General features: G+C 38.9%; 1 protein-coding gene across 6 annotated transcripts in view; it reads left to right on the forward strand.

The window, feature by feature from the left end:
- LOC135095629 (protein couch potato-like) overlaps positions 1-20,442 on the forward strand; it is a 64,594-nt gene extending 44,152 nt beyond the window's left edge. For 3 of the 6 annotated variants that reach the window (XM_063996565.1, XM_063996568.1, XM_063996569.1), the window contains 6 exons: positions 3,260-3,322; positions 5,898-6,039; positions 7,937-8,094; positions 14,555-14,581; positions 16,192-16,403; positions 17,009-20,442. In XM_063996565.1, coding sequence (XP_063852635.1) covers positions 3,260-3,322; positions 5,898-6,039; positions 7,937-8,094; positions 14,555-14,581; positions 16,192-16,403; positions 17,009-17,072 — 666 coding nt within the window. In that variant the 3' untranslated portion in view covers positions 17,073-20,442. The remainder of the gene's footprint in view (positions 1-3,259; positions 3,323-5,897; positions 6,040-7,936; positions 8,095-14,554; positions 14,582-16,191; positions 16,404-17,008) is intronic. The other 3 variants (XM_063996567.1, XM_063996571.1, XM_063996570.1) reach the window with 3 other exon arrangements.
- Positions 20,443-20,728: the final 286 nt, after the last annotated feature.

The following is a 20,728-nucleotide window of genomic DNA, read 5'->3' on the forward strand; positions in this document are numbered from 1 at the left end:
CCTTCGTGTTTGTCTTCCCTCTCTCCCTTCCCTCCCTCCCTCTCCCTCTTTCCTTCCCTCTCTCTCTCTTTCCCCTCTTTTCCTTCCTCTGTTTCATTTTTCCTCTCTCTCTCTCTCTCTCTCTCTCTCTCTCTCTCTCTCTCTCTCTCTCTCTCTCTCTCTCTCTCTCTCTCTCTCTCTCTCTCTCTCTCTCTCTCTCTCTCTACGCCTTAGTTTTCCTCTCTCATGTGGAGGAAAGGGAAGAGGAGAAGGAGGAGGAGGAGGAAGAGGAAAGTCAGAACAGGGAAAGTAGGAGGAGGAGGAGGAGGAGGAGGAGGAGCTTGCGTGTCTGTTAACAGTTAGTTGGGAGGAGGAGGAGGAGGAGGAGGAGGAGGAGGAGGAGGAGGAGGAGGAGGAGGAGGAGGAGGAGGAGAAGGGGCCGGTTTCCCCTTAGCTAGAGGGGGGAGGTATTGGTGGGGGGACAAAGTTTGCGTGGGAGAGGAGGAGGAGGAGGAGGAGGAGGAGGAGGAGGAGAGAGGGGAAAAGGGAGAAGGTAGAATAACTTCTCTCTCTCTCTTCCCTCCTCCTCCTCCTCCTCCTCCTCCTCCTCCTCCTCCTCCTCCCCCGACCAGCTACAACTAGATCACGCTACCCTCCTCCTCCTCCTCCTCCTCCTCCTCCTCCTCCTCCTCCTCCTCCTCCTCCTCCCCTCTATTGATTATCACGAGGAAACAGAAGAAATGATAGCGTTGGAGAGAGAGAGAGAGAGAGAGAGAGAGAGAGAGAGAGAGAGAGAGAGAGAGAGAGAGAGAGAGAGAGAGAGAGATGTGGGGGAGTTGGGGTGAAATGTTGGGGGGAAGGATAATATGGAGCTGTAAAGTGCTTTCTTCCTCCTCCTCCTCCTCCTCCTCCTCCTCCTCCTCCTCCTCCTCCTCCTCCTCCTCCTCCTCCTCCTCCTCCTCCTCCTCCTCTTCTTAATTCTAGTAAGGTAATTTCTTGACTTGAGGTATTTTGTTTAAGGGAGGAGGAGGAGGAGGAGGAGGAGGAGGAGGAGGAGGAGGAGGAGGAGGAGGAGGAGGAGGAATAATAATAATAATAATAATAATAATAATAATAATAATAATAATAATAATAATAATATCACTACTACTACTACTACTACTACTACTACTACTACTACTACTACTACTACTACTACTACTACTACTACTACTACTACTACTACTACTACTACTACTACTACTACTACTACCTAACTGAAACGTGCAAAAATTCTCTCTCTCTCTCTCTCTCTCTCTCTCTCTCTCTCTCTCTCTCTCTCTCTCTCTCTCTCTCTCTCTCTCTCTCTCTCTCTCTCTCTCTCTCTCTCTCTCTCTCTCTCTCTGAAGAAAACGGGATTCTCACTTTTTCTAATGGCGGACTTAAGCAAAAAAAAAAAAAAAAGAAAAGAAAAGAAAAGAAATAAAAAAAAAATGTCACGGGAAATAAACTCAAATTTTCTCACGACTCTCTCTCTCTCTCTCTCTCTCTCTCTCTCTCTCTCTCTCTCTCTCTCTCTCTCTCTCTCTCTCTCTCTCTCTCTCTCTCTCTCTCTCTCTCTCTCTCTCTCTCTCTGGGAGGATGAAAAGGAGTAAAAATATTAACTTGAATTTTCTTTTAAAAATTGAGAGAGAGAGAGAGAGAGAGAGAGAGAGAGAGAGAGAGAGAGAGAGAGAGAGAGAGAGAGAGAGAGAGAGAGAGAGAGAGAGAGAGAGAGAGAGAAATGAAAAGCTAACACGCACACACACACACACACACACACACACACACACACACACACACACACACACACACACACACACACACACACACACACACACACACACACACACACACACACACACACACACACACACACACACACACATTTTTTCTTATTTGCTCCCACGTTTCTCTTGATTAAGATGAGAGAGAGAGAGAGAGAGAGAGAGAGAGAGAGAGAGAGAGAGAGAGAGAGAGAGAGAGAGAGAGAGAGAGAGAGAGAGAGAGAGAGAGAATTATACAAAATAACCTGTATATTATTGTCATTTTAATCTTGACTCTCCAAAATCCTTCATATTATTTTCATTATATATTTAAATTATTCATTAGGTTTAATTATCGTTTTTTTTCTTCTTTTTATCTGAATTTTGGCGATAATAGTTTTTTTTTTCTTTTCATCGTAAACTTCAACAATTTTTCGGTTTTTCTTTTTTTATGATTTTTTTATTTTTATTTGTATCGTTTATCTTTTTTTTAATACTCAATTATTACTTTTATTTAATTTATCGTATATTTATCTTCTCAATTTCTTTTTTTTTTTCATCATAAATTCATCTTCTTTTTCAATATTCTTCTCCAAAATTAATATTCAACCCTTTATTTTCACCATGCAGTATTATCCAAAATTATTATTATTATTATTATTATTATTATTATTATTATTATTATTATTATTATTATTATTATTATTATTATTATTATTATTATTGTTATTATTTTTTTCTCTAGTGTGGGATAATTTACTTTAAACGTTTTGTGTTTGATGTAATTTCATTTATGTAATTCAAATTTTTAATCCTCTAAGAACTTATCATTTTTTTTATATAGATTTTACAATTTCCAAACACATTTACAGTTGTTCGTTTGTTTTATTTATTTACTTATTTTTATTTATTTTTGTTTTGGTTTTACAAGTTTCGTATATCACTTTCGTAATTTTCCTCCGATAATGGCGACAAATTAATCATCTCTTTTGTAGTTTTAAGTCAGCATTTCATTTCAACAATTTCCCTCTCAAATCCTAAGAAATTTCTCACACTTTTATATATAATTTTTCATTTATCGTTGATTGCAGCAAGTTTCACCTCACATCGCAGTGAAAACCCTCAGTACCATTTGTAACCTCAGATAGCAATAAGAGCCGTCAATAAACTAATAACTGGGTAACAAGTATTTTGAGTACATTTTTAATCTAGGCAATAATAAAAACTAAGTACATTTCTAACCCCAGATAGCAATAAAACCCTTAAACTTATAACTGGGTAATAAGTATTTTGAGTACATTTTTAATCTAGGCAATAATAAAAACTAAGTACATTTCTAATCCCAATAACTTAACTTTTATCATTCTTCATCAGCCTGCACACACCTGTACAACTTTCACCTTTGCTCAGAGCGCCTCACTGCCTCACTGCCTCACTGCCTCACCACACACACGCTTCTCCTCTGCCAGTGAAGTAATGTGCGTCTCTCCTCACAGCCCGTGGGTTTCGTCACGTTCAGCACCAGAGCAGGCGCGGAGGCAGCAAAACAAGACCTGCAGGTGAGCCGCCCAACCTGGCCTACTCTATCCTGACACCTCACCTCACCACACCTAACCTAACCACACCTAACCTAACCTAACCTAACCTAACCACACCTAACCTAACCTGACTTAACTTAACCTAACTTAACCAACCTGGCCTATCCTAACCTAACCTAACCTAACCTAACTCAAGCTAACCTAACCACACCACACCTCACCTCACCTCACCTAACCTAACCTAACCTAACCTATCATAACATCCCAGATAATACACTTAAATTATCCTTATCCTGACCTGATTTGACCTTACCTAACCTAACCTGACCTGATCTAACCTAACCTAACCTAACCTAACCTAACCTAACCTTGTCTTACCTAACCTAACCTAACCTAACCTAACCTTGTCTTACCTAACCTAACCTAACCTAACCTAACCTAACCTAACCTTGTCTTACCTAACCTAACCTAACCTAACCTAACCTGACCTAACCTGACCTGACCTAACCTAACTTGTCCCAATAAATGAACCATGAACTCAATGAATAACTGAATTTTTCCTTGATAAAGCTGGTAGACCCTTAGTAAACTTATATAATAAACTTCTAACCTACCTTACTAAACTTAACCTAACCATCCAAAACGAAATGCTTAGAAACTGAGCTAGAATCTAACCTAACCTAACCTAACCTAACCTCACCAAAACCCCACGAAACAGCTAATAATCGTACCAGACCTTAGTAAATACCCTTAAGTGCCCCCTCCCCATGCATATTCCATTTTCTATGCCTCTCCCACGCCCTCCTCCGTTTTCTTCATCAGCGTAACTCAATAGAAAATGGAATATAGGTTTTTTTTTAGTTTTTTTTTTCTTCTCGTCTCTCTCTCTCTCTCTCTCTCTCTCTCTCTCTCTCTCTCTCTCTCTCTCTCTCTCTCTCTCTCTCTCTCTCTCTCTCTCTCTCTCTCTCTAACCTTCAGAAGGATTTTATTTTACTTACGAAAGGAGAGAGAGGAGGAGGAGGAGGAGGAGGAGGAGGAGGAGGAGGAGGAGGAGGAGGAGGAGGAGGAGGAGGAGGAGGAGAGAGAGGAGGAGGAGGAGGAGGAGGAGGAGGAAATAAGAAAATAAGGAAGAGAAAAGAAAAACTGAAATTAGGGTGATGGAAGAGGAGGTGGTGGAGGAAGAGGAGGAGGAGGAGGAGAAAGAGGAGGAGGAGGAGGTGGTAGAGAAGATGAAAGAGAAGGTAAAGAAAGAGAAAAGAAAAAAATAGGAGAGGAGAAAAAACACACACACACACACACACACACACACACACACACACACACACACACACACACACACACACACACACACACACACACACACACACACACACACACACACACACACACACACACACACACACACACACACACACTCATCCATTCTCTCTCTCTCTCTCTCTCTCTCTCTCTCTCTCTCTCTCTCTCTCTCTCTCTCTCTCTCTCTCTCTCTCCCCATTTTTTCTCAATTCCTCTCTTCCTTACAGGTTTTTCTCTCCCTCCCTCCCTCCCCTCCCCCCATCATGACTACGCCCCCCTCCCCCTCCCCACCCCGCCTGGAGACAGCAGACCCCCACACCCCCCCCTTGTGGAGAAAAAGAGGGGGTTGTATTAGGTGGGTGAAGCTTTTGGTCGAATTTCTCTCTCTCTCTCTCTCTCTCTCTCTCTCTCTCTCTCTCTCTCTCTCTCTCTCTCTCTCTCTCTCTCTCTCTCTCTCTCTCTCTCTCTCTCTCTCTCTCTCTCTCTCTGCAGCAAGCACTACTATTTCTACTACTACTACTACTACTACTACTACTACTACTACTACTACTACTACTACTGCTGCTGCTACTGTTGCTGCTGCTGCTGCCACCACCACTACCACCATCACCACCACCACTACTACTACCACCACCACCACCACCACCACTACTACCACTGTTACGGTCACTACTACTACTGGCGCCACCATCACCACCACCACCACCACCACCACTACTACCACCACCACTACCACCACCACCACTACCACCACCACTACTACTACTACTACTACTACTACTACTACTACTACTACTACTACTACTACTACTACTACTACTACTACTACTATTACATTTACTCGTGTTTATTATTGTTATTATTTACACACACACACACACACACACACACACACACACACACACACACACACACACACACACACACACACACACACACACACACACACACACACACACACACACACACACACACACACACACACACACACACACACCTACCTGTATTCTGCCCTCACACCTGTTCATGTTACACACCTGTCCTCCTCCTCCTCTTCTTCTTCCTCCAAAGCACTGTACTTCTCTCTCATTTCACCATTCACGTATGTACACACACACACACACACAAACACAAACACACACAATCACATCTGCTCACCAAACACCCTGACACACACACACACACACACACACACACTCACAGCCCCACGCCACCTGAGCATCACAGTGTCACCAGCTTCCCTCCCACACACGCCCACACCTTCACCCTATCTCCCCCTCTCTCTCTCTCTCCGCAGCAAGGGGTAAGGTTTGACCCAGATATGCCACAGACAATCAGGCTGGAATTTGCTAAAAGTAACACAAAAGTCAGCAAGCCGAAGCAACAGTCCCCGCCTGCCGCAGCACCTCACCCGACCCTTGTCCACCCATTCACAGGACGTAAGTATATTGAAGGGGAATGGGGGATGAAGGAATGGGGGTGAAAGATGTGTGTGTCTGTGTGTGTGTGTGTGTTTGTGTGTTTTGTAGTTCTGAAGTATAGATTAAGTATGTTTTTTATATTTTCTCTCTCTCTCTCTCTCTCTCTCTCTCTCTCTCTCTCTCTCTCTCTCTCTCTCTCTCTCTCTCTCTCTCTCTCTCTCTCTCTCTCTCTCATGGACATAATAAGGTCCTTGCAATTAACATTCCTACACACACACACACACACACACAGAGAGAGAGAGAGAGAGAGAGAGAGAGAGAGAGAGAGAGAGAGAGAGAGAGAGAGAGAGAGAGAGAGAGAGAGAGAGAGAGATTTTCTTAAAAGTACTTCACATATGCCTCTTGTTCTTCCTCCTCTTCCTCCTCCTCCTCTTCCCCCTCTTCCTCCCCCTCTTCCCCCTCTCCCTCTTCCTCCTCCTCCATTGGATAAAGAGATGACAGGGAAGAAGAGTGAAGAGAAAGATTGTAGAGATAAATCATGTATATGAGAGAGAGAGAGAGAGAGAGAGAGAGAGAGAGAGAGAGAGAGAGAGAGAGAGAGAGAGAGAGAGAGAGAGAGAGAGTTTGACCAATATTAGTTGTGTGTGTGTGTGTGTGTGTGTGTGTGTGTGTGTGTGTGTGTGTGTGTGTGTGTGTGTGTGTGTGTGTGTGTGCGCGCGAAACCCCAAATATTCAACCTCGCGTGAGTGACAGTGCGTGTAAACAAACATACATGCAAACAAACAAACAAACAGACAGACAGACGGACAGACAGACAGACAGACAGACAGACAGGACACAAACACACGCATTTCATCTTATCTCTTTGACAAACAACAGAAATATTGAAATTGCCTTTGCTTGATAATAAAACAAAACAAAAAAACAAACAAAATATATTAAATAAACAACAACACATTTTAATCATACACAAGAGAAAAAAAGAAAACATTTCAGAATTAATATATAAAAGGTATGTATATATTAAATTAATTACTAACACTATTCACTATACCACAAATACCAACAAAAACATTCTCTCTCTCTCTCTCTCTCTCTCTCTCTCTCTCTCTCTCTCTCTCTCTCTCTCTCTCTCTCTCTCTCTCTCTCTCTCTCTCTCTCTCTCTCTCTCTCTCTCTCTCTCTCTCTCTCTCTCTCTCTCTCTCTCTCTCTCTCTCTCTCTCTCTCTCTCTCTCTCTCTCTCTCTCTCTCTCTCTCTCTCTCTCTCTCTCTCTCTCTCTCTCTCTCTCTCTCTCTCTCTCTCTCTCTCTCTCTCTCTCTCTCTCTCTCTCTCTCTCTCTCTCTCTCTCTCTCTCTCTCTCTCTCTCTCTCTCTCTCTCTCTCTCTCTCTCTCTCTCTCTCTCTCTCTCTCTCTCTCTCTCTCTCTCTCTTCTTAAGCTGTACACGGGGCCACCACACCTAACCACACCATTCACCTAGCATAACCTAACGACCTACTGTGTTTTCAAGCCTTACTAACACTCTCCCCTTGCAGTAGACCACAGTGCAATCTTCTTCCCTGACCTACATGTACTAGACCATCACCTCACACAACCTAACCTAACTTGACCTAACTTGACCTTCTGTGTTTTCAAGCCTTACTAACTCTTCCCCCCTTGCAGTAGAGGTTAATACAGCCTTCTTCGTAACCCTACCTCCGCTAGACCATCACCTCACACAGTCTAACCTAACTTGACCTAACTTGACCATCTGTGTTTTCAAGCCTTACTAACTCTTCCCCCCTTGCAGTAGAGGTTAATACAGCCTTCTTCATAACCCTACCTCCGTCAGACCATCACCTCACATAATCTAACCTAACTTGACCTAACGTGACCTCCTGTGTTTTCAAGCCTTACTAACTCTTCCCCCCTTGCAGTAGAGCTCAATACGGCCTTCTTCCCCGGCGGGCCTGACGTATGGCCGCCCCATCCCCTGGCCTACACCGCGGAACTCCCAGGGTCAGCCGCCGCCGCCGCCGCTAGCCTGCAGCACCACCACCCCGCCCTCTTCCCTGCCCTTCACGCTCAGGTCCCAGTACGTTCATACCTCTGACTAAATACATACAAACAACAACAACAGCAGCAACAACAACAACAACAGCAGCAACAACAACAACAGCGTCTCGTTCTGCTACAACAACAACAACAACAACAACAACTACTACTACAGTCTTCTTCTTCCAGTAAAGGCCATAAGCTTCTCTCCTCTTCTCCTCCTCCTCCTCCTCCTTCCTCCTTCTTCTTCTTCATCTTCCAGTAAAAGCCATCAGGTTCTCCCCTCTCCTCCTTCTCCTTCTTCCTCCTCCTCCTCCTCCTCCTCCTCCTCCTCCTCTCCTGCCAATAAAACTCACCTCCAATTCCTTCATGATCATCTTCCTTCCTCCTCTTCCTCCTCTTCCTCCTCGCCAAGAAAGAGTCATCAGTCTCCTTCTCCTCCTCCTCCTCCTCCCTCCCCACCCCCCCATGTGGTCGAAGAAGTGGTAGAAGGCAGTCCACATCAGCCTCCATCACAATACTCCACCACCACCACCACCACTGCGCCTTCACCTCCCGTTAGTTAAATATTCGACTATTTGTTTAATTGGGTTGTTTAATTAACTTTTTTTTTTAATTAACTGTTTTTTTATTTCTTTTTTATTAATATAGTGTGCGTGTGTGCGTGTGTTCACTAATATACTTACACTACTACTACTACTACTACTACAACTACTACTACTACTACTGTTGCTACTTACCAAGCACTACTTTTTATTTATTTATTTATTTATTTTTATTTAACGCTGTTTGCACTGTTCACTTTACTAACTTATTTGGTAGTAGTAGTACCACCACCACCACCACCACCACCACCACCACCACCACCACTACCACTACTAGTACTACCACCACTAACAGTTTTGAAGACCACCACCACCACTACCACTACCACCACCACTACCACCTCTAACTATTACAAAAGAAATATTATCACACTGTTTATCTTTCATTCTTTCTTTATCTCTCTCTCTCTCTCTCCCTCTCTCTCTCTCTCTCTAAGAAAACACAATCACTATTTTTTTGTTTATTTATTTACTTTTTTGTCACCGTGTAAACATTTCTGGCCACTGCATGACATAAACACACACACACACACACACACACACACACACACACACACACACACACACACATTTACATAATTCTTAACGATCTTTTAAAAATAATCATTAATAAACTCAGTAATAATGTCTTTTTAACAATTTTTTGAAAGGAAGAGAATTTATATATAAAAAAAAAAAAATTGAATATTTCAGTAGTTATGAATTCATTTTTATGCCCAATTGTTTGTATTCTTATTTTTTTATTTATTTATTTTTTTATTTATTTATTTGTTCCCCAATTCATGAAACAGTAATTGATTTTTTTTTTTATTCTTGTTTTGTCATTTTTGTTTATTTTCATTCATTTATTCTTGTCTAAGCCACAATTCTCTCTCTCTCTCTCTCTCTCTCTCTCTCTCTCTCTCTCTCTCTCTCTCTCTCTCTCTCTCTCTCTCTCTCTCCCCAACAATTCGCAAAAAAAGTCACACATAACGGTCAATTTTTAAAAAACAGTGTTGCTTCTCATAGTGACTCCTCAAAGGCTGCTGCAGTGTTGCCATTCGCTGTTCAAGGCAACACAGTGCTTCCCTTGTGCTCTGACCGCAGCTTGTCACAGTGTTAAGCAGTCAAGTGGTTGAGGACTTTCTGCAGTATTAAGCTGTCGCTGTTGTGAATTTGTAGTGTTGAAAGAGTTTTGTTCATTAAAATGTTGACTTTTTTTTTTTTATTTAGTATGGCATTATTTTATTATCATTGTTATTTTTGGCAGCTTGATAATTTCAAGTTTTTATTTATTATTAATTTGGCAGCTCGACTAAATTTTATAACCTTTTAACTTATTTATTTATTTTATTATTATTATTTTATTTATTTTTTTTTTTCAATTTAACAGATTCGGTTTTAGTTGTAGTTTGTGTTGGACGCGTGACAAAATTAGTGACTTCAAAACTTTTCATTGGTTTTCTTGTGTTTAACAATTGGATCACTTTTGTTTTCAATTTATTTTCTTCACTAAGAAATTCAGTTACTTTTATTCGTTGTTTATCTTGAAGCGCAACCAAATGAGTCACTTTTTTACTTTTCTGTTTATTTTATTTATTTTTTTTTTTTTTTATCAGCTTAACAATTTCAATTACTTTGTAACATTAACTTCAAGCTTTTGACTGCCAGTCTTGTCAAACTTTATTGTAATATTTCAAGCAATTAATTCACCAAGTTTATGCTGATTTATTCATTTATTCATATTTATTTACTTAGCACCGCGATAACATATTTAAAAACAATCGTACCTAAATTTTCCCAAACTTTTTATATTTGTTTACTATCATGATTTTTTTTTCCACGATGGCTTTAAAAACTGTATACAAATTTTCAGAAACAGACATTTTTTTACATATTTTTTTGCTGAATTGAAGTTTTTCAAAATTATTATCCGTTAAATCTCTCTCTCTCTCTCTCTCTCTCTCTCTCTCTCTCTCTCTCTCTCTCTCTCTCTCTCTCTCTCTCTCTCTCTCATACATCACTTTTCTCCACTTCCTTATATCATCACCCCCCATGTCTCTCTCCAGCTATCCCCTCCCACCTCAACTCCCCCTCCACTCCCCCCCTCCCCACCCTCCCTTCAAGTTTAAAAGCCCCCACCAAACCTGTCAATAAAATGTAAATAATAATAATAATAATAATAATAATAATGGTAATAATCGTAATAATAGTAACATTGGTAAGGAATTTAGATAACTGATAAATTTGATTATTAATTTGTGCTTGCATGTGTCATAAAAAGGAATTGTAATTTGTCCCCTTTTTAAATTATTATGAAGATTTTTTTATTATTTTATGTAATTATGGATTCAAGATTATTATTATTACTTATATTTCTTAATTATTTCTTTATTATATGGATTATAAATATGTTTTTATTATTATTATTTATTTTAGTTTATTTAATTTTAAAGACCCTCCCCCCCCAGCCTACCTATCCACACACACACACATACACACACACACACACACCTTCTATACTCTCTCTCTCTCTCTCTCTGTACATAAAGTTTTTTTTCCAAAACAATTATGAAATATGAGTTAATTTCGTCTCTCTCTCTCTCTCTCTTTCTCTCTCTCTCTATGTCTCTCTCATACATAATTTTCTCTATTTCCCAACATTTCTAACAAATCAACACACACACACACACACACACACACACACACACAAGTAGTTTCTCACCGTGCGGCACCAGCTTGTATTACCTGTGTGTGTTGGCACCTCAGTACTTATTACTGTTCATTCACCTGTTGCTGTTGCTGCTGCTGCTGCTGCTGCCGCTGCCGCCACCACCTGGATCACCTTAGCTGCCTGTTCATTACTAGTTCGTCACTGTTATTGTTATTTTTGTTCTTTCTGAGTTTTGCTATAGGCGGCTTGTGATTGTTATTGATGTTATTTTTTTATTTATTTTATTGGTTATTTTATTTATTTATATATTTTTTTACTCCTTTAAAAGCGATCCATTTTTTTGTTTTTATTCATATTTGTATTTTTTTTTTACTGTTGAACATATCTTAAATATTTTCCTTGTTTTTCTTTTATTATTTTTATTTTACTTGCATATCTAATCATTCCTTTTTCATTTTTATTTTTTTTTTAGGTTTCATTCATTCAGACTGCTTTTTTTTTCACTTTCATTTACATCAACATCATCATTCATTTACCATTACTATTATTTGATAAGGATTTCATTTCCTTTTCACTCACATCAAAACCATTCATTCATTTTCAAGACTTTCCACTTTTCTACATTGCTATTTTAATTGTCGTAAATTTTAAGAACCCTGGCTGTTCGTATCAAACCAACTAATTTCCTCATAAAATCAACTCGGATGACGACGGACATGGAAAAAGACTCGTTATTTACACAACTATTTATTATTTTTCACAAGACACATCACATCAGTCACAAATACAAAAAATCTCACTTGAAAAATATTACTTGGAACTTCACAAAACAAAACACATGAATTACAGCGTTCTTTGTTCATTTTTCCGTGAAGTATCTAATTAATCTAGTCAGTAAACTTAAGTACACTAAAAAAATAAGACTCGGAACATCACAAAACAAAGCACATTAATTACAGCATTGTTTATTTATGTTTCTGTGAAGTATCTCGTTAATCTAGTCAGTAATATTTAGTACGATAAAATTCCCTTAGGCATTAACGTCGTCATTGTTGCTTGTCGTGTCTTTTCATTATCGCGAGCCACTTCAGCACATTTTTCCTTCTTCCACGGCCACTTCTAAACATTGTGCTGGCTGGTAAATTGCAGAATATTGTTTGTTTTATCCTCCTCGTTTTTGTAGGTGCTCATAACGACTCCATAACTTGCTCTGTAGTGCGGTGAATTGTTAAGTACTGCTGTGAAAAGGTTAACAAGAAGCATCATTAACTTTTGAAGTATTAACAAGAATCACTAAATTTTGAAGTATTAACAAGAATCACTAAATTTTGAAGTATTAACAAGAATCACTAAATTTTGAAGTATTAACAAGAATCACTAAATTTTGAAGTATTAACAAGAATCACTAAATTTTTGAAGTATTAACAAGAATCATCACTAAATTATGAGATATTAACCAGAATCACTAATGAATTACACAACAATAACTACAACCATCACTACATTATAAAGGATTAATTAACCAATCACTAAATTTAAAAGGATTAATTAAGATCACTATAAAAGGCTTAACCACAATCATCACTAAATTATAAAGAAATAATTAATTAGGACCATCACTAAATTCAAGAATATAACTTTTCATCCACCACCACCACCACCACCACCACAGTCCACACACTTCTCTTATCAGTTTCTATTTATTCAACCTCCCTCACTCACTCACTCACACACACACTCACTCGTTTCCTCATAAATTAATCTTGTTTTGTCCACTTATCGTTTCCCTCCGCAGTTTACTAATAATTTCCTTCCTGCGACACTCACGGTACCTGGCTTCTTTACTTATGATTTGGCCTAGTTTGTTGGTTTACTTATTTAAGTGTGTGTTGTGTTACTTTTCTGCACCGCGCTGCTGTCCTGTAGTAGATCGATGTGTTGCCTCACTTGTGTGTTTTGATTACTAACATTTTTATAAGTAGTTCATTTATATAGACTTAGAGAGATTTAAGTGTTGATATGCTAAGAGACAAATTGATAAGTTCACTTGATATATTTGAGATTTAAGTGTTTTGAAATTATAAGAGAAATTAATAAGTATAATAGTACTTTTCACTTGATATATTGAAGATTGAAGTGTTTTGAAATTATAAAAGACAGAAATTAATAGTCCTTACTTGATATATTAGAAGTTTAAGTGTTTGTTTTCAAATTCTAAAAGAGAGATTTACAGTAGTAGTTTACATGAAATATTACTGAAGTTCCAATGTTTTCCTATTCTAAAATGCTAAAAGAGAGAAATGATTAATATCCTGACATTTTATTAGTAGCTGCTAAAAGAGAGAGAAAAGCTCAATATTATGACAATTGCCAGTTCACTTCATGACAAATTTAAGTGTCTTGATATTCTAAAAGAGAAGAAGTATTGATGTTCGGACATTTTGCAAGTAGAAGTTCATTTGGTATGTTATATAAACAAAAAATGTAATATTCTCATAATTTATATAGCACTGGCTAATTTGACACAGTACAGAAACTTTGTGTGTTTTGATATTACTTGGAAAAAAAAGACAGTTAAAAAGTTTAGCATTTCATAAGTTTTGGCATTTTATTACTAGTTAACTTGCATATATTGTAAAGATTTATGTGTGAAAGGAAATAATATTGAGTTAATTTAGATATATTGTAAAGATTTATGTGTGAAAGGAAATTAATATTGACACTTAATTAGTAGTTCACGTTGTTTGTTATTGAAAAGCTTAAACATTCCGGCACTTCATAATGAATAGTTCACTTGGATATTAAAAAAAAATGTTTTCATAATTCAGAAAACAGAGAAAGAAAAAAAAAACCTTAGCATTGTTTTGAAATTAATCTGTACTTTGATATTACTAAAAAAAAATAAAAAAGAGAAAAAACCTTGATATTGTTCTGAAATTAATCTATTTTTGACATTACCAAAAAAAATATATAAAAAAAAAGAAAAATAAGCTAGAGAACCCCAACGCCACCCTTGAAAACCCCAACAACCTCCACTGGACCCTGATAAAATGTAAACAAACCCCCTGAAGAGCTTACAAGTACAGACCCTTAGCCATCAAGACCCCAACAGGAAGTCAACCCACCCATGCCCTCTCTCCCTCCCTCCCTCCCTCCCTCACACTTTATAAATGCATTGGCGAATATCAAGTGTACAAGTATTAAAGAGTAAAGTGTGTTTCTTTTCTCTGCACCACTCACAGATGGTGCTCGAGGGAGGGGGGCCGTGGGTGAGTAGAAATGCAATATACTTCACTACACTCAGTCCCGTTCCCTTAAGTTGCAAGCTTGGCCATGGCGATATCCCGTCCCTCCCCCTCTCATTCTTGACTTGCTGTGAAAATGTCCCTTGATGCCTTATTTGTCCTGTCACAGCAGTATGTCCCCCTAGAAACAGTGAAATTAATGACTGAATACTTTGACACATTGAAACAGTTGTAATATGCAGTGAAAATGTCCCTTGATGCCTTATTTGTCCTGTCACAGCAAAATGTCCTTTAAAAACTGTGCAATTGTGATGAAAAATGTATTGAAAATGTTTAAAAAAGTAGTAATGCTCATTCACTGAAAAAAAAAAACTCCCCTGAAACTGTGAAATTATGCTGAAAACTCAATTGAAATTGTCCATAAGTGCAAAATAATGTCCCTTTAAGATAAAATACTGAAAAAAAAGACTAACTATTTTGAAATGCAATGAATCTGTGCCTAGTAGAAGCAGCCTTGTCCTTAGTCACTGCCAAATATCCCTTTAAAAAACAGTGAAAACAAGACCCGCCCAAAAAATGTGACCTTCCCTCCAAAAATATATATGCAATGAAACTAAATGCAAAATAAAAAAAAATAAGTCCCTTGAAAAACAAAACTAAGAAAAGCACATATTTATCATGCCTAAAAAACTCAATTACCCGTGTACGTTGCAAAAAAATCCATCAGCATACTTCGCAACCCTAGTGTTTGTAAATACAGATAAATAGAGCCGTTCTTTTAATCTAGCACTTATTATCTACTGCGTTCACTCCTCGGCAGGACTGTTTGGGTAGAGAAAGGGAAGAGGGAGTGAAATAGAAGTCTTGGAATGAATATTAGCTTAGTTATTCTCTCTCTATTCATTGTGCCTTCATTGCTATTCTGTTTGGTGTTTGTGGGGAGAAATGTTTGGCTAGATTGAGAGAAGAGAGAGTGAAATAGGAGTGTGTTAGTTTATCCTGTCTCTGTTCATAGCTACCCTGTCTCTCTATTCATTGTGCCTTCATTTCTATTCTGTTTGGTGTTTGTGGGGAGAAATGTTTGGCTAGACTGAGAGAAGAGAGAGTGAAATTGAAGAGTCCTGGAGTGTGTTAGTTGGTCCTGTCTCTCTCTGTTCATTCTGTGCCTTCATTTTTATCATATTAGTTTAAGGTTAAGTTAGGTTTTTAGTTTAGGTTAGGTTAGGTTAGAGAAAAGTTTATGATAGGTGAGTTAGTAAATAAAATGCTTCACTTTAAGAAAAGATTAAAGAAAACAGTTTAATTTGCAGTTCATTTATGGTCAGGAAAGGAGAGAGAGAGAGAGAAGAAAGAAAATGATTAAATATTGAAAGGAGAAAAGCACAACAATAATGAAAAAAATGAAAGAAAAAAATGAATTAAACAAAAAAGAAAACAAAAATTAATCTTTCCCACCACTGAGTCAATTAATTCCTTTTAAAATTATCAAAGAAATAATAAAAAGAAAAACAGGTACAAACAAAAAAACTAAATAATAATAATAATTTTTTTTCCCACCAATGAGTCAATATTTCCTTAATTAACCAAACCTTTTCCTTCCCCCCCTACCACCACCACCACCACCACCACTACAGCCGCCCCTTGCCCTCCCACACGCCCCCATGGTCTCTCACGCCCCTGGGGTTGTGATGCCCTCCCCCGCCCTTGCCTCCCCTGCTGGCTCCCCACACTCTGCCCACCCTGCCCCCCCACAGCAGCACCCCCACAACCCCCCCTGCTCCACTCTGTTCATCGCCAACCTGGGGCCAAATGTGGCTGAACACGATCTGAAGGATATATTTTCAAGGTGAGTGGTGATGGGTGTGTCAGGTGTGGTTCAGGTGTTTTTGGGGTGTTTTTTGGTGTTTTAAGGATGTTTGTCTCCTTCTCTTTCTTTTCAGGGTTAAATAAGACTTTTTTTGCTTTTTTTTTTTGGTGTTTTGAGAATGATTAGGGTGTTTTTGAGTGTCTTAAGGGTGTTTTGAGTGTTTTAAGAGTGTTTTGTGTGTTTGCAGGGTGTTTTGTGTGTCTCAAGGGTGTGTTCTTAAGTTCAATGGGGATTTTTGGGTGTTTTGGAGAGTTTGGGAAGTGAGATGGATGTTTTTGTGAGTGTTTAGTTGTTTTGGGGTGTTTTGGGTGTATTTTCTCTCTCTCTCTCTCTCTCTCTCTCTCTCTCTCTCTCTCTCAATTATATATTTTTGTGTGTTTTTTGTGTGTAAGGGTTTCTCTCTTCTTTGGGAGGAGGTTGTTTTGATGTCCCCCACAGCCCTGTCACTCTCCCCAGCCTATCACTGCCTCTCCCCCAGTCTCTCACCATCCCTCTCCCCATTCTCCCAGCCTCTGCCCCTCTCTTCACTCCCCCAGCCCCTCACCACCCCACTTGCAGCCCCTCACCACCCCTCTCCTCCCCAGGGACACAAGACTGAAGCTGATGGAGCCCCGACCAGCTGCCCACATGGAACGCCTTGCCTCATAACTCTCCCGGCGTGTGACCTGACCACCCAGCCCCCCGGAGGCCCCCCACACCCCTCTGACAGCACCCCCACACCCCCCACCCACCCACACCTGCTGGGGCGCGGGGTGTACTGGCCTCCTGCACCCCCACCACCACTACTACCACCGCCACCACCACCACCACCACCACTACTACAGCCAGGCAGGGGCTATACCTGTATAAGACGTGTTTATCCTGGTGGTTCTGTTTTATTCATGTTTTCCTCCTATTATTGTTTTTCATTTTATTTTTCATGTTATTTCCTGTTTCTTCATGTTTGTTTTCATTTTTTCACTCAATACGGCTATTTTTTTATCTGGTTTTGTCGTCTTTCTCATTCGAAGCACAACATCCAATCCCTGTGTCTCCGTGTATCCCATTTTCTCTATTGACAAACCCCAGAGTTGAGAAAAAACATTAATTTCCCCTACGACAAACAAAAATTCATTCCCGTTTTCTTTTTATACTTTCACGAGTTTTTGGTAATTTTCCTATTTCCCCACGAGTATTTTCATGATTTTTTTTTACTTTCCTGAGTTGTTCCATTATTTTTTCATTTTCACGAGTATTTTCATTATTATTCTTACTTTTCCCCTGATTATTTTCCCATTTAATTACGTATTTCCTCTTCTGTTTACGTAATGCATTGTTTGCTGTAGCTCCCTTGTGTTGCTACTGACCTGAGTTGACCTGACCCAAACCTTACCAGGACACGACCTCACATGGCCTCTGCCAGCCAGCGATTCAGCTCTGACCTGACCCTGGCAGAACAAGAGGCACATAATGTATTTTTTTTTGTCTTGCGTATAATATTTTACTTTTTGTACGTATATATTTTTGTGGTATTATTATTTTGTGTACTAGTATTTGGTTTTCCTTTTTATATATAGTGAAGATATATATATACGTAATACATAATATATACTGACCTCTTCCTCTCTCTTTCTCTTTCTCTCTTTCTCTCTCTCTCTCTCTCTCTCACTTTCTCTCTCTTTCTCCTGACTTGTACACTTCCCACTCAGAACAAAAGATCTCAGCCTTCCAAAGATACGAGTGAATGGTGAATGAACTAACAAACAAACAAACTAACTGACTAACTAATGACGTAATGTAACAGTTCACTAACCGGAGGAGAAAATGCTCAGTCAAACCTAAATATACGTGTACTTATTTTACGTTTTGTCGCTTGTTGGGAGTCGTGTGTTTGTGACAGTGTGTGAATGGGGCTTTGTGGTGCATTATGGGTAAGATTGTGCTACTTTACGTCTTACAGTGAAGAGAAAGTGATGTCCTGTGGTGCACTGTGGTTAAGAAGAGCTGTGTTTTACGTCTTAAGTGAGGAGAAAGTGTTTTACCATGGTGTATTGTGGGTAAAATAAGCTGTGTTTTGCGTCTTAAAATACGTCACACCCTTGCGAAAAAGTGAAAAAAAAAAAAAACTGGCGTATTAATCGTAATGCAAAACGAGAGACCATTTTAACTTAACTCTTTACTTCCAAGCTAAATGAGTGATTAATCCAACAACCCTTTACTTTCCAACCAAACAAGCAACCAGTTTAACCTAACCCTTCACTCCCAACCCAACGAGCCTTGAATTACACCCAACCCTTTGCTCCCCAGCCAAAGAGGGCAGCCCCAATCACCACAAACACCACGACTCCCGACACAAGCGGCCACGATGACTAACCAATTAAAAACAAATGCAAAAAAAAGCACCAAAAAAACAAGCTTAAATTAACAGCCCGCCATACTTCCTATCTTCCTCCTTTCCTTCCTATTCCTAAATTTTCGTATTCCTGTTTCATTCCTATACTGAGTCTTTCTTAAATTACTTTGTTTTCTTATACTTTTCTTCTTTTCCTTCTCTTTCTTCCCTCTTCTTATCCATATTTCCATCATTGCTATGTTCCTTTATCCCTTCATACAATTTCAGTCTCATTTTCTCCTTTCCCTTTCTACTCCTCATTCTTAACTTTGTCTAATCTACCAGTTTTCTCTTTCCTCCCTTTCTTAACTTAACCTAAATCATAACCCTCTTTAAACTCAACATCCTTTTTCCTATGGGTACTCTATAACCAAATAACCTAAACAGTCCCAGTGAAAAACATTCCTTTTAAGAGTACGAAGCTCACACCAAATAACCTAACCTAATATATTAACCCCTTATGGTAGATAGACAGGAGCCGGATGAGTCTATCAAAACACTACACGGCTCCGAGGATTCTCAAAGTGGAGATGAAGTTTAAACATACCAAAGATCCCAGTGTGACCTCTCTAGTGACTTAAGACTCTACCAAAGCAGCAACCAAAGCTAGCTAGAGTGGGACCATGAAGTGTGGCGAGGCAGTAATGTTAGTATTGTTAGTCAGGGCTAAGGAGTGACTGGTGGAAATTAAAGTGTGTTAGGTAAGGAATGACTGGTGGAAACTGTTGGAAGTGTTTGTGTTGCAAGGAAAGGATGGATTGGGAAAGGTGGAGATTCGCTTAAGGTTGTAAATGAAAGATAGAAAATTGTGTTGATGGATGAGAAAGGATGGATTTGAAGTTAGTGGAGGAAATGGTGGAGGTTTGCAATGAAAGAATGAGCCTGAATACCCAAATGATGAAAATAGATTGAGTCTGTAATGAAGGAATGTGTCTGAATATATGCACGATGGAAAAAATAGCTGGATTTATGAACGACAGATGAAAGAAACCACAGAAAATATTGACAGTAGAGATGTTTGTGTTTGTAATGAAAGGATTGGTGAAAATTATTGAAAACTGTTTATGTTCATGAAGGGAAGGCGAAAGAAATGTTGACAGATGAATAATGAGAAGCTAGACAAACAGAATGATACAAGATTCGAGTAAAAAAGATACTTGAGTTTATAAAAGACTGTAATGAATTAATTTGAGTTTACAAAAGGCAAAATATTTAAGAAGATGGTATAGAATGGATGAACAGTGAAAAAAAATTAATGAAACAAGGACTAAAAAGACAAAATTAATTAAATATTTAGATGAAGGATGAAAAAAAATATAGGAATTGCTGAAGAGAGAGAAGGAACAAAACAAAGAAAACAACAATAATAATAATAATAGTAATAACTGATAAATGAGTAATGAGAAAGACTTAGGAATAATGGAGGAAGATGTGAATGAGACCAAAGATGAAGAATAATGATTAGAGAGATGGAAGAGAAGGAAAGACAAAGAATGAAGAAGAGAAAAAAGACAAGACTAGCCATTTGTTTGACTGTCTGAGTGTGTTTTGAACTGAGATGCAGATGGAAGGACACACACACACACACACACACACACACACACACACACACACACACACACACACACACACACACACACACACACACACACACACACACACACACACACACACACACCCCAAAAAGCATACATACTCTTGTGATTAAAAGACAATGACTGTTTCTGTACGTTTAGGCTCACACACACACACACGTACACACTCATACACACACACACACACACACACAGCCACCCTGTATTCCTTCACCCAAACTTACATATAATGCTTTTTTTGTAGTCTTTGTTTATTTCCCTTAATTTTACTTTATAATGTATCTTTGTGTGTGATTTTTTTTCTCTCTCTTTTCGTTTGGATATAATATACATACCAG

Source organism: Scylla paramamosain, unplaced genomic scaffold (assembly GCF_035594125.1).
Source record: "Scylla paramamosain isolate STU-SP2022 unplaced genomic scaffold, ASM3559412v1 Contig1, whole genome shotgun sequence".
NCBI lineage: Eukaryota > Metazoa > Arthropoda > Malacostraca > Decapoda > Portunidae > Scylla > Scylla paramamosain.